General features: G+C 40.6%; 1 protein-coding gene across 2 annotated transcripts in view; it reads left to right on the top strand.

The window, feature by feature from the left end:
* Positions 1-16,580, top strand: part of YEATS4 (YEATS domain containing 4) — a 28,292-nt gene extending 11,712 nt beyond the window's left edge. The window contains exons 5-7 of one of the 2 annotated variants that reach the window (XM_053585518.1): positions 10,857-10,949; positions 11,036-11,123; positions 15,914-16,580. In XM_053585518.1, the coding sequence (XP_053441493.1) occupies positions 10,857-10,949; positions 11,036-11,123; positions 15,914-16,083 (351 nt within the window). In that variant the 3' untranslated portion in view covers positions 16,084-16,580. The remainder of the gene's footprint in view (positions 1-10,856; positions 10,950-11,035; positions 11,124-15,913) is intronic. The other variant, XM_053585519.1, reaches the window with a different exon arrangement.
* Positions 16,581-19,081: the final 2,501 nt, after the last annotated feature.

Here is a 19,081-nt window from a genome sequence, read left to right as displayed (position 1 = left end):
GGCTGTTTGCTTGCTTTACTTACTGTGTTGTTGGCTGTGCAGAAGCTTTTTAGTTTGTTCAGGTCCCAGTAGTGTATTTTGAAGCTGCTTAAATTGCCCAGGGCGTCCTCATAAAATACTTCACCAGACCGATTTCTTCAAGGGTTTTCCCTGCACTGTCTTCTAGTATTTTTATAGTTTTATGTCTTAAGTTTAAAGCTTTAATCCAGTGATAGTCTATCTTAGTTAATGGTGAAAGGTGTGAGTCCAGTTTCAGTCTTCTACAGGTTGCCAGCCAGTTCACCCAGCACCATTTGTTAAATAGGGAATCTTTTCCCCACTGAATGTTTTTAATTGGCTTGTCAAAAAGATCAAATAATGGTAAGTAGCTGGATTCATCTCTTAGTTCTCTATTCTGTTCCAGACATCTACCTCTCTGTTTTTGTGACAGTACCATGGTGTTTTGATCACTATCGATTTATAGTATAGTCTGAGGTTTGGTAGCATGATTCCTCCTGCTTTGTGTTTATTTCTAAGTAATGTCTTGGTTTTTTGAGTTTTTTTCTGATTCCATATAAAACGAAGTATTATCTTTTCAAGATCTTTAAAGTATGACAGTGGAGCTTTAATAGGGATTGCATTAAAATTGTATATTGCTTTGGGTAGTATGGACATTTTAACAATGTTGATTCTTCCCAGCCATGAGCATGGTATGTTTTTCCATTTGTTAACATTTTCAGCTATTTCTTTTCTTAGAGTTTCATAGTTTTCTTTATGGAGGTCTTTCACGTTTCTTTGTTAGATAAACTCACAAATATTTCATTTTCTTTGGCACTACTGTGAATGGAATAGAGTCCTTGACTGTTTTTTCAGCTTGACTATTGTTGGTATATATAAAGGCTACCGATTTATGAATGTTGATTTTGTAACCTGAGACTCTGCTGTATTCCTCGATCATTTTCTAAGAGTTTTGTAGTAGAATCCCTGGTGTTTACCAGATATACAATCATATCATCTGTGAAGAGCAAAAGTTTGGTCTCTTCTGACCCTATATGGATACCCTTGATCGCCTTTTCTTCCCTAATTGCGATGGCTAAACATTCCATTACAGTGTTAAAGAGCAGTGGAGACAATGGGCAGCCTTGTCTGGTTCCTGATCTGAGTGGAAATGATTTCAATTTAACTCCATTCAATACGATATTGGCTGTGGGTTTGCTGTAGATGGCCTCTATCAGTTTAAGAAATGTCCCTTCTGGGCCGCGCCTGTGGCTCAGTCGGTAGGGTGCCGGCCCCATATACCGAGGGTGGCGGGTTCAAACCCGGCCCTGGCCAAACTGCAACCAAAAAATAGCCGGGCGTTGTGGCGGGCGCCTGTAGTCCCAGCTACTCGGGAGGCTGAGGCAAGAGAATCGCTTAGGCCCAGGAGTTGGAGGTTGCTGTGAGCTGTGTAAGGCCACGGCACTCTACCGAGGGCCATAAAGTGAGACTCTGTCTCTACCAAAAAAAAAAAAAAAAAGAAATGTCCCTTCTATACCAATTTTTTTTAAATGTTCTGATAGGAAGGGATGCTGGATATTGTCAAAAGCTTTTTCTGCATCAATTGAGAGAATCATATGGTCTTTGTTTTTTAATTTGTTTATGTGCTGAATTATACTTATAGATTTACGGATATTGGACCAGCCTTGAGATCCTGGGATAAAACCGACTTGGTCATTTGTTGGATGTGTTGCTGGATTCTGTTTGTTAGGATCTTGTTGAATATTTTTGCATCTATATTCATTAGTGATATTGTTCTATAATTTTCTTCTTGGGTCTTTTCCTGGTTTGCGGAGCACGTTGATGTTTACTTCATAGTGTTGGGTAGTCTTCCTTCTTTTTCTACCTTTTGGAACAGGTTGAGTAATATAGGTACTAGTTCCTCTTTAAAGGTTTGGTAGAATTTTGACGTGAAGCCATCTGGTCCCGGGCTTTTCTTTTTAGGGAGATTTTGTATGTTTGATGCTGTTTCAGAACTTGATATTGGCCTATTCAACATTTCTACTTGATTCTGTCTAAGTCTTGGAACGTGACGTGCTTCCAAGTATTGGTCAGTTTCCTTCAGATTTTCATATTTCTGAGAATAAAGTTTCTTGTAATATTCATTAAGGATTTTTTGAATTTCTGAGGAGTCTGTTGTTATTTTGTCTTTGTCATTTCTGATTGATGAAATTAGAGATTTTACTCTTTTTTTCCTGGTTAGGTTAGCCAGAGGTTTATCTATTTTATTGACCTCTTCAAAAAACCAACTTTTTGATTTATTGATCTGTTGTATAATTCTTCTGTTTTCAATTTCATTTAATTCTGCTCTAATTTTGGTTATTTCTTTTCTTCTACTGGCTTTGGGGTTGGAATGTTCTTCCTTTTCCAGTTGCTTGAGATGTCCCATTAAGTTGTTAACTTCCTGTCTTTCCGTTCTCTTGAGGAAGGCTTGCAGTGCTATAAATTTCCCTCTTAGGAGTGCCTTTGCGGTATCACAGAGGTTGTGATGATTCGTGTCTTCATTGTCACTTTGTTCCAGAAATTTGGCAATTTCCTTCTTAATCTCATCTCCGACCCAGCTTTCATTCAGCATAAGGTTATTTAACTTCCATGTTTTTGTATGAGTATGCAGATTCCTGTTGTTACTGAGTTCAACTTTTATTCCATGGTGATCTGAGAAGATGCAAGGAATAATTTGGATTCCTTTAAATTTACTAAGGTTAGACTTGTGACCTAAGATGTGATCGCTTTTGGAGTATGTTCTGTGGGCTGATGAGAAGTGTCTGTATTCAGTTTTGTTGGGATGAAATATTCTGTAGACGTCTGCTAAATCCAAATGTTGGATGGTTAGGTTTAAATCTAAAATTTCTTTGCTCAGCTTCTTATTGGAGGATTGATCCAACACTGCCAAAGGAATGTTGAAATCTCTGACTATTATGGAGCTGGAGGAAATCAAGTTGCTCATGTCTGTTAGAATTTCTCTTATAAATTGATGTGCATTCTGGTTGGGTGCATAAATATTAATAATTGAAATCTCATCATATTGAGTATTACCCTTAACAAATATGAAGTGACCATCCTTATCCTTCCTTACTTTTGTTGGTTTAAAGCCTCTTGTGTCTGCAAATAGAATTGCAACACTGCTTTTTCCTGATTACTATTTGCCTGAAATATGGACGACCATCCTTTCACCCTGAGTCTATATTTATCTTTAAAGGTAAGATGTGACTTTTGTATGCAGCAAATATCTGGCCTGAGTTTTTGTATCCAGTCACCTAACCTGTGCCTCTTTAGAGGACAATTTAAGCCATTCACATTAATGGAGAATATTTGATAAGTCTGGTAAAATTTTCGGTATCGAGTTTTTCGACAGTCCAGTGGACATTTTTATCCTTTCGTCACTGTGGAAGTTGGAGTTTGATCAAAAGTTTTTGAGTGAGTTTACTTTTGTGGTAGAGGATTGGGCTGATCATTATGAAGGATAGGTCTGAGAATATCCTGAAGAGCTGGTTTGGTTATGCCAGATTTCTTCAACATATGAATGTCATTAAAGTATTTAATTTCTCCATCATAAATGAAACTCAGTTTAGCTGGATACAGGATCCGGTGTTGAAAGTTATTTTGTTTTAGGAGATTAAAAGTTGATGACCACCCTCTTCTGGTTTGAAAATTTTCAGCAGAGAGATCTGCAGTCATTCTAATATTCTTCCCTTTGTACGTAATGGATTTCTTTCTGGCTGCTTTCAGAATTTTCTCCTTGATATTTACTTTAGTGAAGTTAATTATGCCTGGGGGATGTCTTATCCAGATTGAGTCGTGCTGGGGTTCTGAAACTGTCTGCTATCTGAATTGCAGAATCTCTGGGCATGTCTGGAAAATTCTCTTTCATAATTTCATGGAGAAGGGCCTCTGTGCCTTGTGAGGGTGCTTTCAGTGATTCCAGTGAGGCGGATATTAGCCTTCTTCGAATTATCCCAGAGCTCCTGAGAGAATGATCCGTTTTTGCTCTCCATTTCTTTTCCTCTTTGAGAGTTTGGGAGCGTTCAAAGGCTTTGTCTTCAATGTCAGAAATCCTTTCTTCTGCCTCCTCCATTCTGTTACTGAGGGATTCTACTGTATTTTTCAGTTCTTTGAGGCCTGCAAATTCTTGCTTCAATGTGTCAAGATCTTTGGTGGTTTTGTCTTTAAATTCATTAAATTCTTGAGACAACTTTTGAATTTCTCCTTGAATTTCTAATTCCAACTTTTGAATTGCTCTTCGAATTTCTAATTCCAAATTTTCCTTCATTCTATTAATCTTGTTTGCAATCCAAATTCTAAATTCGATTTCTGACATCTCAGCCAGCTGTTTATGAATGGGATCTTCAGTTACATCTGCCATATCGTTCCTGGGGGGGTTGATCTGTTCTGGGTAGTCATGTTACCAGTTTTTCCGCTGATTCCACCCCATGATTATTTTACACTGTTTGATTTTTTCCCCTGGAGCTTTGTCGAGGACCCATACAGTGCTATGGCCTGAGAAACTGGGGACCTGTTTGGTGTGTTGGGGCTAAGTGGTTCTGTCTTGTTTTCAGCTGGTCTCTGTTCGACCCTAGTAAAACAGTTACTCTTGGTTGAAGTCTCAGCTGTGGAGAAATACCAGTAATTAAGTCACCCCACCCCCCACAGGCAACAATTGGAAAAGGAAAATCAAACCTTCCTACAATCACATACCCAGGGCACCACTTGAATAGTCTTTGGGCGATTGGCTCAGTTCAAAAGTTCCAAATCAATTGTCTCAGTCAGCACCTGTCACAGGTGGGAGAGTTTAAAAGGTCTTTGGCAACTGGATCGCAGGGATCTGGTGGCAACTCATATATGACTTGCTCCGATGCTCCGTGAAGTCAGGAGGATTCACCCAGCAAATAGTTTAATCTGGGAAGGTTGATGCCTCCTTCCCTGCCTTGCATCTCTGTCACACCCAGGCACTGATAACCCTGCAGGGCTATGACCCAGTTACCTCTAGTGAACAGATTCTCCAGGTGTTTGCACCTGCCTGAATCACAAAGAAATCTATTTCTGCTCAGCTAGGCCGCTGCACTCTGCCTATCCAGCAGGGGGTGGTGAGGCCTGACGACCTTGGGCACTTGATGGAGGCTGGGGGGGTGTTCACTCAGTTCCATCCCCACCCCTGATTGATGTTACCGACAGAACAGAACAGAACAACCTTGTGGGAATTTTTTTCTGTCCCTGCCAAATTCCCCTGCAGAAGAGAAGCTGTTTTGAGTTCCCAGAGCCTGCGCTTCAGGCCTTGTCTTTGCTCCTGCAGAGTTTCATTCGGTTAGCTGTCAGTTCTAGCCTCCTGCCTTCCTTTGTCTATAGACTGACGATCCCTTGAGGGCCAGGTGTATCTTAGGCTCAGTAAAGCGGTCCTCTGCGTCATTCCTGCCCTGGGAATTTCCCGGCTCTGTGCGTGCGTTTTCTAGTTCCTGCACTCCACCCAGGCCAGTACTACCTCAGGCAAACCCTGTATTCACAGGGCCTGTGTTTCAGTCCCAGATCTGTTCCGCAGTGTTGCCACCTGAGAAGATGCCTGGCCTCCTCTGGTTGCCCAGGGAGACAGGGGGTGTGGCTTCGGAATATCCGGGAGTGAGCCCTATTGTTGCCATAAATGGCTGCTGCTCTGCGCCTCAGGGCACCGCCACTCTGGTGTGGTTCCCTCTCAGGCGACCGTCCTCTCCTTACTCCCATGCCACAGAATCAGCACTGACCAGCGGCAGTCTAGGCCCTGTCCACACCCCTCGAGAAAGCACCCAAGAATCTGGATTCCTTGGGGACAGGCCTCCAGACCTCAGAGTGAGAGTGGAGGGGAGTCCTGGAAGCTCAGAATTGCAGGTAGAGAATATATGCAGTTTTATACAGTTTTAGGCCTGGCAGGAAAACGCCATGGCACCCTAGTAGGGGAGGTAAGTCCAATTTTTAGAGGGTCTCTCCTGTGGAGTGTAGTGGGAGTCTCTCTGCTCGTTTGTTTGTGGGGCACTCTGAGCCATTCTCATGTGGGAGGGGACTCCCATTCACTTGGTGATGGATTTTGTACCTTTTGTTTGTATCCTTGGGGTCACAGCTCACCTCAGCGGGGTTGATGTGCATTCTTCTATCTTCTCTCTTGGTGCAGCTGAAATCCACCAGGTTACTTGCTAAATTTCTGTTTTTTAACTCTCCTTCTGGACTGGAGCCTCTGTGGAAAGCTGGCTTCAGTCAGCCGTCTTGTCTCCGCCTCCCAGTTTTCCAATTTTAAGTGAAGTGCTTTTCTTAAGTGTGGAAAGAAGGGATATAATATGAACATATATTGGAAAGAAACTGTGGAAGTCAAATGATTACTAGCAAAACAACACTTAAATTTCATTAATATTATTTGGGTGTTAGTAGTAACAAGTTGAGTCCCTATGCTTTAAAGAAATTAAACTCTTAGGAACAAACTTTTTGCTTTTTTAAGCTGCCATGAATACTACCAGCTTTTTTTTTATATCTTTTTCATTAGTATTTGTAACCACTGACTTTTTCATCTTTTGATCTCTTCTTATCAGATTATTGCTTGGTAATGTAAAAAATCCCTCCAGGCTTTCACTTTGATCCTTCAGTACCTTTGTGAGTTTAATGATCTTCTCATTTTAGGAATGAGTATCCCAAGGCTCAGAAGTCAAATCATGGGCTCAAAAACACTCAGTTAATTGTGACAGCGCTTGTTTTTTAACCCAGGTATTTGCATTCAGTCTTTTCTAGTCCATTTTCTTTTGATTAAAACCATTAAGCCATAAAAAAAAAAAAACCTAGCAGGTCACAACTCAGTTACAGCTCTCTCATTCCACTTGTGTGGCTGGGAGTTCACTTCACTTTAGGGGCTAATTCATCACTTCTAATTTTCATCTTGTTAGAATAAGCTAATTCTATTAGTATCAAATATTTATGCACTAATTATCATGGTTCCATTTTTTAAACTGTATAGATGGGCTGGGCAAGGTGGCTCACGCCTGTAATCCTAGCACTCTGGGAGGTTGAGGCAGGTGGATTGCTTCAGCTCAGAAGTTCAAGACCAGCCTGAGCAAGAGCAAGACCCTGTCTCTAAAAAATAGCCAGGTGGTGTGGTGGGCACCTATAGTCCCAGCTACTTGGGAAGCTGAGGCAAGAGAATTGCTTAAGCCCAAGAGTTTGAGGTTGCATGAAGTGTAATGCCACAGCACTCTACCAAGGGTCTGTCTCCAAAAATAAATAAATAAATAAACTGTATATGTGGTTGCCTGTTTTTTTTTTAAGAGACAGGATCTTGCTTTGCTCCCCAGGCTTGAATTCAATGGCACAATCAATCATAGCTCACCATAATCCTGGGCTTAAGGGATCCTCCTGTCTCAGCCATAAGAGTAGCTAGGACTATAGATGTGTACCATGCTCCACAAATTTTTTAAAAAATTTTTATAGCGACAGGATCTTCCTATGTCACCCAGGATTGTGGATGTGCTTTTAAAGGAGTTGAGTGTCATCTAGGTTCAGCGAACCATTTCCTAACTGGCACATGAGAAACACGAGGTCGTTTTTAAGAACTCAAACTCTTAGGTGTCCTTTTCTGGAGAATCTGACTCAGTAGGTTTGGAGTGGGACCAGCACCTCTGGTGATTTTGTTGCACAGTGAGATTTGGGGCCCCATTGATGTAATCCTTAACTCTTCCTACAGAGGAATTTATTTAGGCAGTCTCTCAAATGAGAATCCGGTTTGGGCTTGTGTATTTCCCCTTTTGAAGATAAACTTCTGTCATTAAGTGAAACATCCTCTTCAGGTTTGGAGTAGTTCTTGTTCTTTAAGAAAGCTGTTACTTCCTGTTACATTTTCTTAAACTTTTTACTGGTAGCTGTTCATACGTTCAGTTTTCTCCTGAATAAATATCCATAGTTCATTTAAATATTTCTCATGTGATAGGGTTTTCAGATCTCTTACCATTCTTGTTGTCCTTTAACGCTCTCACAGAGTTTATATTCTGTTTGACCAGAAATTATTAAATATTCATTATTTGCAAAATAACTGTTTAAGGGATTGAGAAGGATACAAAGATAAGAAGCTGTGCCTGACCCCAGTGAGAATAGTCCTTTAGGGAGAGCAGAGCGCAGAATGAAGCAGATGTTGAGAGGAGAAAGGAGAAGCCCAGGATGTGACGAGAGCAGAAGCTGTTTTTAACTTTGTAAGATTGCTCTGTTTTCATTTTTGAGAATGTGCTGCCTTACCTCTGTCCTCATCTGTCACCACCCACCCCAATTGAATATACACCTATGAAAAAAATCATTATAGCTGGGCGGCGTCTGTGGCTCAAAAGGAGTAGGGCACCGGCAGCCCCATATGCCAGAGGTGGCAGGTTCAAACCCAGCCCCGGCCAAAAACTGCCAAAAAAAAAAAAAATCATTATAGCGCTAACCTTATTATGAGACAGCTTTTCTTCACTCTTAGAAAATAAAGTAATACAGCCCCCCAAATGTTAACACACTGCTAAAAATTAGGGACATCTGTCTTCAAACTTTTTTTTTTTTAGAGACAGAGTGTCACTTTGTCACCCTTGGTAGAGCGTCATGGCGTCACAGCTCAGAGCAATCTCTAACTCCTAGGCTGTAGAATGCTGTGGTATCACACAGCTCACAGCAACCTCCAACTCCTGGGCTTAGACAATTCTCTTGTCTCAGCCTCCTGAGAAGCTGGGACTACAGGTGCCCACCACAACGCCTGGCTATTTTTTGTTACAGTTTGGCCAGAGCCAGGCCCAAACCTGCCACCCTCATTATATGGGGCCTGCGCCCTTCTGACTGAGCCACAGGTGCTGCCCATAAGAAAAAACTTTTCAATTATAAAAATTAAGGCTGGGCCTGGTGGCTCACACTGGTAATCCCAGCACTCTGGGAGGCCAAGGTGGGTGGATCGCCTGAGCTTAAGAATTCGAGACCAGCAAGAGTGAGACCACATCTGTAAATGTAGCCAGGCATCATGGCAGGCACCTATAGTCCCAGCTACCTGAAAGGCTGAGGCAAGAGGATCACTTAATCCCAAGAATTTAAGATTGCTGTGAGCTGTGATATACTCTACCTAGGGCGACAAAGTAAGACTCTGTCTTCAAAAAATAAATAAATAACAAAAGTCAGACAGGCACATAGTTTTAAAAGAAGACTTTTCAAATAAAAAGTGAAAGTCTCCTATATTAATTTCCTAGTACTTAATTTCCTGTGACTTAAAAAAATAGAAATTTATTCTCATAGCTCTGGAATTGTGAAGTCAAGGTATTGGCCATGTTTTTTTCCCAGGCCTCTGGAGGAGGTGCTTTCCTTGCCTCTTCCAGCTCTTAGTAGCCTCCAGTTGTTCCTTGGCTTTTGGCAGCGTAATTCCAGTCTTTGCCTTCATTGTGATGTGGCTCTATCTCTCTCTCTCCTGTCTCTGTGTCTCTTCTGTTCTTTTAAGGATACCAGACTTTGGATTAGGGCCAAACCTAATGACTTCATCTTAACTTAATTACATCTACAAGGACCCTATGTCCAAATAAGATCACATCCATAGGTACTAAAACTTAGGGTTTCAGCATATCTTTTGGGGGATACAAATCAACCCATAATATCTTTCCCTCATCTCTAATCCCTTCCCCAGGAAAATTATCTTTTGACAGTGACCTGTTTTAATTCCTCTAGAAATTATTCCCATGCATCTCATACATTTAAACACTTGATTTTGGATTTCAGAACTTTAGATAACATATCTTTAAACTCTTAGTGATGACAGATGGTCCTTTTTAAGTTTCTTCTTTTTATTTTTTTATTTTGCTGGAAGAATTCCTTCAGAAAGACTACCTGAGAAATAAATTTTTGGAGCCATTGCCCATTTGGACATGTCTTTATTTTTCTGTCACACTTGATGGTTGGGTGAAAATTCTAGGTACCAAAGGGGAGTATTTTTTTTGTCTGTGACTAGAGGGAGAACAAAGGAAGGTCAACAGGCTCAGCTCCAGTGTAGCATTCTTAATTTTGAAACTTGCCACCTGTGAGGTTGAACCTTCTTTGGGACTCTTGAGATCTCTGACTCCTCCTTCTGATGCAGTTTTCTTCCATTAGTTTTCAGATTGTGATTTTTCTCTGTTACAGGTTATTCTTCCTGGTAATCTCATCTGCTTTCTGTCTATTCCAGAAAATTATCAAGATTGTTAGCTTTAAATTTATACTCTCCTATTTTCAGAGTTACTTGGTAGAATTCTGTGCATTTCCCACCTCCCTTTCCATATTGTTGGTACACCATCTTTTGTTTTGGGAGACAGTTTCACTGTCAGCCTGGGTAGCATGCTGTGGCATCATAGGTCACAGTAACCTCAAAGTCTTGGGCTTGAACAGTCCTCTTGCTTCAGCCTCTTGAGTAGCTGATAGTACCAGCACCTACCACCACGCCCAGCTAGTTTTTCTATTTTTAGTAGAGATGGGGTTTCGCTCTTGTTCAGGCCGGTCTCCAACTCCTGAGCCCAAGCAATCCACTTGCCTCATCCCCCCAGAAAGCTAGGATTACAGACATGAGCCACCTGGCCTTTTGTTATTTTTATATATTGTTATTGTCTAGAGATGTTTGAACAGATTTTTATTTACCTTCTTTGAACATTGATGTTAAGTAGGGGTGAATAGATGATGGTACCTAATAGGAAAATAAATGTACAGAGAGTTTGAGTGATTTGCCACTCAATAAGTTGAAACAGGATCATGTGACTGTGAATTTGATATGTCTTCTTATGCCAGTCTCGAATTTAAGAAAATAACAGTGTCTTACAGTAGTGATGAAAACCATTCTATGGATGTGATGTCTTTTTATTTCACAGGTAACCCTATATCACTTACTAAAACTGTTTCAGTCAGACACTAATGCAATGCTAGGAAAAAAGACAGTGGTTTCAGAGTTCTATGATGAAATGGTAAGAAGATTTTATAATGAAAGTTTTAAAAGCACTTTACATTGGAGAATTTTGAAGTTAATTGTATTTTTTTCCCGTTGTATAAGATATTTCAAGACCCAACGGCAATGATGCAACAATTATTAACAACATCTCGTCAGCTAACATTAGGAGCCTACAAGCATGAAACAGAATGTAAGTATCATGTATTCACAATCCTAAAAAATAATGTATTCTATACTAGTGAGAAGACTGTGTGATTTAGTGGGCATTAAACTGCGTTTTAATGATACCTGTTAAAAAACAAGGTATGTGTCACCATAGAACATGTAAGAGGGATGCTTTAAATTGTTTGCAAAGTATACCTACTCTCAAAAAGGTAAAAGATGGCCTTTCACGTTCTCTGAAATACTATTTATTGTATAGCATTTCATTAGTCTTGCTTAGCCTGTCTCAATCATTTTGTGTTTTTTTTTAAATCATTTTGTGTTTACTAGTCTTTACTAACAAAAACCTACATGAAGAACTTTATAGAACATAAGTATACTTTTGTTTACTATGAACTAGTTTGTCTCATATTTTTACCTATGTCATTTTACACATAATTTCATATTAATGCTCAAGTGGTGAATACCCAAATGCCACCTTGATGATAATAGGTACAATAGCATTTGCCGATGGTTTGAATATTGAGGTGTCAGAGAAAGATGAGCAAAGGATGACTTTTAAGGTTTGAGGCCTGAGAAACCCTCCAAAATTCATTGCTTTTTGTAGAGATGGGAAGTCTGGGAAAAACAGGCTTTGGGGGATAGATCAAGACCATAATTTTGGACGTGTCAGATGTAAGACATGGTAAGTAGAAATGTTGAAGGGGGGGTGTTGGACCCTCCAGTCTGATATGCAAGGAGAAGTTTAGCTGAAGATACAAATTTGGAAATTAATAGAATTATACGTTGTGAGAACAAGCTGTATCATCAAAGGAGTGAGTGAAGTTAGAAAAGAGGTCCAAGGACTGAGTGTGGTCACTCTTAACATTTAGAGGTCACAGAGATGTCCAGCAAAAGGTGATTAAAAATGATCAGCAAGGCACAGCGCCCGTAGTGCAGTGGTTACGGTGCTGCCAGGTTGGAACTTGGCCCAGGCCAGCTAAAATAACATGACAATGACAACAATAAAATTGCCCGGCATTGTGGCGGGTGCTTGTAGGAGGCTGAGGCAAGAGAATCACTTAATCCGAAGAGTTGGAGGTTGCTGTGAGTTGTAACACCATGGCACTCTACCCAGGGTGACAGCTTGAGACGCTGTCTGGAAAAAAAAAAAAAAAAGAACAGCAAATATGGAGAGAGGACAAACAGGTGCTTGTGATGTTCTGAAAGCCAAGTGAAGAAAGTATATCAAGAACTCATCATCAGCTCTGCTCAGGACTGCTGATAGCTCCAGTAAGAAGAGGACCAAGACCCTGGATAACAGTGAGGTGGAACAATTCAAGGAGAACTGTAGGGACAGATCAATTGAAAGGATAAGAGACAGTCAGATGAGAGAAATATGGGAAGGCACCATGGACTACTCTGCCTGGAGCTTGCCTGTGAAGGGAGCTTTTGCCCTTGAAGGAGAAGCAGGATAGGAAGTCCAGAGGGTATTGTTTACATGGGGAAAATAAACTAGTATATTTGTGCGCTGAAAATGATGCAATAAAAGAAGGGGTGGAGGAGAGAGTGCTGTCTAACCTTTGGTGGTTATTGCCATGTTTTGTTTACATTTTCATGAAGCATGTGATCAAGAGTTGAAAGGTCTGGATATGATAATTTTGTCACTTGGTGGTTACTGAAAGTTTGTATGCTTTATTTCCTACACCTGCAAAAATATTTGCCTAGCCTACTTTGTCATAACCATAAAACAGATAAGTGTATGGTAGGTTTGAAAAGGTAAAAAGCACTACTTATTACTGTTTTATCATACTTTGTTATTGGTCACTTTCTCTTCCTGATCTTTCCTCTTCATACCATTAAATGTATTAAATGTACCCAATTCATAAAGGAAACTTCTCTTAAATTTCAAGTGCCCACATTTTTATGTTTTTGAACAAAACATCATTTATTTACATACACCAAGTAACACTGTTTTATGAAAAGGCTGTTCTATAAATCTGCTTTTTGTTTTTTAATTGAGACAGTCTCACTATGTCACCCTCAGTAGAGTGCTGTGGTGTCACAGCTCACAGCAACCTCAAACTCCTGGGCTCAAGCGATCCTCCTGCGTCAGCCTCCCAAGCAGCTGGGACCATAGGCACCTGCCACAATGCCTGGCCATTTCTTGTTGCAGCTTTCATTGTTGTCTAGCTGGTCCAGGCTAGGTTCGAACCTGCCACCCTCCATGTATGTGGCCAACGCCATAACACTGTGCTATAGGAGCCAAGCCCGGATATTTTTTTGTTGTTGTAGTTATCATTGTCTAGCAGTCCCTGGGCCAGGTTCAAACCCGCCAGCCCTGGTATATGTGGCCTGCGCCCTAACCACTGAGTTAGGTGCCAAGCCTGAAACGCTGTTTTTAGTCTTTCAGATGTAGACCAAAAAGTTGATGCAGTAGGGTAACAGACATAATGACAGTGGAATTAGAAATTGATAGATCCTGCTAGGAGTTGCTTGGCATTCTTCAAAAATTACAAGTACATGTATTCTTTAACCTAACAATTCCACTTATAGAAGTTAATTTTACTCAAGTGATTATGTACTACATACACTTTATTGCAATGTTTATAACAAAAACAGAAATACTCTAAATGTACGTCCATAGATGGGTTGGATACATTCAGTGAACTCCTCTACGCTCATTGTAAAGAGACAACTCTGTGATACGGAATGGAGTGAAACGGCACAGTGCGGAACAATATGTGTAATAAGATGCCTTTTATGTTGAGAGGAAAAAAAGAAGCTGCACTTGGGGAGGCCAGGCAGAAGTGCACAAAGATAGTTTTTTGGTATCTATTCTTTTCAGCCTTTTAATTTCTATTACGTATGTACTACTTTTTTTTTTTTTTTTGAGACAGAGTCTCACTATGTCACACTCAGTAGGGTGCTGTGACGTCACAGCTCACAGCAACTCACAGCCTCAGCCTCCCAAGTAGCTGGGACTACAGGCGCCTGCCACAATGCCCAGCTGTTTTTTGTTGGAGTTGTTTAGCTGTTGTTTAGCTGACCGGGGCCAGGTTCGAAACTGCTACCTTTGATAATTTTTTAAATAAAAGCAGTGAAAGAAATTACAAAGAAAAAATACGGATCATTTTTGCAACATAACGTTTGTGTTACAAAAATGTATCACAAAAAGCAAGTTACTAGTCCTGAGCATACTAAGGAAAGTGCTCACTAATGTTCATCATGTGTTATGTACTTGATGCTTTACATGTATTTATTTCACTTAGTCATCATAAATCCTCTGAGAAATATCTAGTTTTTTTTTTTTTTTTTTAGAGACAGAGTCTCACTTTATGGCCCTCGGTAGAGTGCCGTGGCCTCACACAGCTCACAGCAACCTCCAACTCCTGGGCTTAAGTGATTCTCTTGCCTCAGCCTCCCGAGTAGCTGGGACCACAGGTGCCCGCCACAACACCCGGCTAAGAGAAATATCTAGTTTTAACCATATCTCATAAAGGAAGATATTAAGGGAGACTTAAGAGATGTCAGCATTCAGCTAAAAGGGACTAAGGGCTTATTTGAACTCAAGTCTTTCTGCTTTCTGATTTCCCTTTCTTTCTTTCTTTTTTTTTTTTTTTTTTTAATTTTTAAGCGCTGATTGTAAGAGTAAAAATCTTTCTGATTTTAAAATTGCCTTTTTTCCACCAAACCATCCTGCTTCCAGCTACTAACCACCTAAAAAAAGTATTTACTCTAATAGCAGCAGCAATTACCTAAAATGACCACAAGATAGAAATGTTGGATTCAAGCAGGCATTTTTCTTTGTAAAACATGCTGCTACATATTCAAGTGGCATTATAAATAGATGTATTCTGTTTTGTAGTAATGACATTTTCTTCAGTAATTTGTTACATAACAGTGTTTCAAGTATCATTTAATGTTCCTCTGTTGTCATATTAATAGTTGATAGAGCTTTTTTTTATGTACCAGATAGTATTCTGGGGTTATATATATTAATTCATGTAAAATATTCTCAAGAAATAATATAAGGTGTTTGGCATGATAATCTCTATTTTATAAATGAGGAAATGAACATAAATGAAATAACTTAAAGTGTCACAGGTAGTAAGTAGTAGAGCTGGAATTCAAACTTGGGTGGTTAATGCTACATTTTTTGGAAAAAAGATATGGTCTTGTTTTGATAGTGTGATTTTTGTTTATGTAAGTTTCATCTATACATCAATTTAAGAATACTTTCACTTAGCTCTCCTATTAGCTGATGTCTTTTCAATATATATGCCCCCTTATTTCCAAATTAGTATGTATATGGTGAAAAACAAGGACATTAATGACTTAAAGTCTTAACTGTGAGTTAGTCAGCAGAACCTCATTCTTAGTTGTAGAAAACATCTTAGATTTCTTTTGGGAATTCAAAAACTATTTCCCCAGCTGGGTGCAGTGGCCCAGCCTGTAATCCTAGCATTCTGGAAGGCCAAGGTGGGAGGATCCCTTGAGGTCAGGAGTTCAAAACCAGCTTGACTCATCTCTAAAAATAGCCAAGGGTTGTGATGGGCTCCTGTAGTCTCAGGTACTCGGGAGTCTGAGGCAAGAGGATCTTTTAAACCCGAGAGTTTGAGGTTGCTGTGAGCTATGACAACATAGCACTCTCCCGAGGAAGTCAAGGTAGCCTGTTTTTCCCACCGCTCGCCAGCCCACGGTTAATGTTATGTATCTTCAGTTGTCCACATTGCGTCATGGAGACACTGACAAAGGAAATGGCATATTTATTATGCTGTGTCATTTTAGACATGTAAGAAAAATTAAATAATTCATAAAAGTATTTGTTTTTCCTAGTTGCAGAACTTGAAGTGAAAACTAGAGAAAAATTAGAAGCTGCCAAGAAAAAAACAAGCTTTGAAATTGCAGAGCTTAAAGAGAGATTAAAAGCAAGTCGTGAAACTATAAACTGTTTGAAAAATGAAATCAGGAAACTAGAAGAAGATGATCAGACAAAAGACATATAAACAGTTCTGAAGAGAACTTTATAATAAGCCAGATTGAAAATAAGGTGGACTTTCATGGAGAAGTGGACTTAACACAAAAGTTACAGTGTTGCTTGGAGGCGTTTTATATTCAGTTGCCGACAATGGATTGGTTGCTCACCGGTTGGGCTCAAAAGTATTTGTACTGTTTAGGAAATCCTTAATGGAGAATATATGTGTGGAAGAATAGATGTTGTATGGATATTTTGCCAACCTGTTTTAGGGAAATTCTGATGTTAAGCACAATTTAAAAAAAACTTTAATTGCAGTATGCATGTAGGTTTTTATCCTTTTGAAAGGGATCAAAATTTCATTATAAAGTATAACTTGTACAAATTTTGTACTTCTCTGGTAGTTAGGATTAGTGGTAAAAATTAACGTTTGTATTTGATTTCTTCCAATTCTTACTGTCTGCATCCTACTTCTTTCATTTCTGGTGTGTCCAGTCAGTGTTTATTAAATACAGCTTACAGGTCCTGTCGATGCCTCCGGATGCGTTTCTTTCTCTTTGAATCCTACCTGGAAGTCCCTCAATACAATAAATGTATCACCACAATATTGTAAGCGCACACCTCTTACTGGCACTCCTTATCACATACAGAAGCTCTTCAGTGGCAAAGATTAGATCTTAAATTTTGTCCTGCTTAATTGTTACAGCGTTATCCTTCACATATAAAAATATTAAAGCCGGGGCGGTGCCTATGGCTCAAGGAGTAGGGCGCCGGTCCCATATGCCGGAGGTGGCAGGTTCAAACCCAGCCCCGGCCAAAAACCACAAAAAAAAAAAATTAAAGCCTTCATGCGTGTTCCAAAGACACATGAGAAACAGCTATGCAACAACTTCATCTCTGCCTTCCCCTCCTTAGCCTCTCCTGTTCAAGTCCACGTGGTAAGTCCTCTACTTGCGGACACATCTACTTTTATATTTAGTAATATTTCTTTTTTTTTTTTTTTTTTGTAGAGACAGAGTTTCACTTTATCACCCTCGGTAGAGTGCCGTGGCGTCACACAGCTCACAGCAACCTCCAACTCCTGGGCCTAGGCGATTCTCCTGCCTCAGCCTCCCAAGTAGCTGGGACTACAGGCGCCCGCCACAACGCCCGCCTATTTTTTTGTTGCAGTTTGGCCGCGGCCGGGTTTGAACCCGCCACCCTCAGTATATGGGGCCGGCGCCCTGCTCACTTAGCCACAGGCACTGCCCTAGTAATATTTAATCTTTAAAGGCATATTTGCTGAACCATGTTGGCAACTTAGGGACAAAAATAGATAGGAAAATATTTTGGGCTGGGCAAGGTGGCTCTCACCTGTAATCTTAGCAATTTAGGAAGCAGACAGGAGGATTTCTGGAAGCCAGGAGTTTGAGACCAGCCTAAGTAAGACCTTGTCTATACAAAATAGGAAAATTAGATGGGCCTAGAGGCACACGCATGTAGTCACAGCTACTCAGGAAGCTAAGGCAGGAAGATAACTTGAGTCCCAGGAATTTCAGGGTGCAGTGAGCTATGTTGATGTCACTGCACTGTAGCCTAGGCAACAGAGCAAGATCATGTCTGTAAAAAAAAGAAGAAAAGCATTTTGGAAAACATGTCATGTTCACAAATGACACAACTCCTAAATAGTGGCAACCATGGCCAAGCTTGGAGGCTCAGCCTGTAATCCCAGCACTCTGGGAGCTCGAGATGGGAGGATCCCTTGAGCTTAGGAGTTTCAGACCAACCTGAGCAAGAGTGCAACCCCATCTACTAAAAATAGAAAAACTACCCAGGTGTGGCAGGTGCCTGTAGTCCCAGCTACTTCGGAAGCTGAGGCAGGAGAATCATTTGAACCCATGAGCTATGATGATGCCAGGGCACAGAGTGAGACTCTCTCAGGGAGAGAAAAAAAAAAGTGGCGGGGCGGTGCCTGTGGCTCAAAGGAGTAAGGCGCCAGTGGCCCCATATGCCGGAGCTGGCGGGTTCAAACCCAGCCCTGGCCAAAAAACTGCAAAAAAAAAAAGTGGCAATTATGCTTAATGCTTGATACAGAGTTTTTATATTCTCTATGGCCATAACTAACCACTCTTGACACTGATATACTTTTTAATCCATCTGTCCTACAGCTTGATTACTTTTTTACTTTGTTGCAAGTCGCATTTATAAGCATGGAGTTTGTGCAGAGGTCTCTGTGACTTCAAATTCCTTCCAGGGCCCTCTGGGCCTTGGGAGTGCCACTTATATTCAAGGCAGGCACCATTCAATTTTCTCCCACCTATTCCCATGCTCACCAGGCCCATTAGGATAAAATGCCTCATGTTAGGGCCTGGGGATAGATCAGAACACCTCAGAGAAAAGCCCTGTTCTATGTGAGGAGCCTCAACATGGGAGATGATCCATCTGTTCTAGTAAGACTGGATCCAGAGGAAGCTGGTTTATAAAACCAAGGTCCATGCACGCAGCTCTGACTTCATGCACACATGGGTACAGGGTACAAATATATCCTCATGGCTCTGTGTCACGCAGGTCTGACCTTATGCACATGTGGGTACAGGGTCCAAATACGTCCTCATAGCTTTGTGTTAGCTTTAATCTTGGTGAGAACTTAGGAGGTTACAATGAGCTCCTATAACTCAATAATAAAAAGGCAACCAAAGTTAAAAATGGGCTAAGGATTTTTTTTTTTTTTTTGTAGTTTTTGGCCAGGGCTGGGTTTCAGCCCGCCACCTCCGGCATATGGGGCCGGTGCCCTACCCCTTTGAGTCATAGGCACCACCCAAATGGGCTAAGGATTTTAATAGACACTTCTCTAAAGAAGATGTGGAAATGGCCAATAGGCACATGAGAAAATGGTTACAAACAGTCGTTAGGAAAATGCAGATCAGAACCACAATAAGATACCAGTTAACAACCACTAGTGTGGCACACAAAACATTGGTGAGGATGTGGCTAAATGGGAACCTTCCTACATTGCTGGTGGGAATGCAAAATGGTAAGGCCACTTTGGA

The sequence above is a fragment of the Nycticebus coucang genome, chromosome 3, assembly GCF_027406575.1.
Source record: "Nycticebus coucang isolate mNycCou1 chromosome 3, mNycCou1.pri, whole genome shotgun sequence".
NCBI classification, from domain to species: Eukaryota; Metazoa; Chordata; class Mammalia; order Primates; family Lorisidae; genus Nycticebus; species Nycticebus coucang.
Note: the sequence above shows the minus strand (reverse complement) of the source record. Positions and strands in the feature narration are given on the sequence as shown.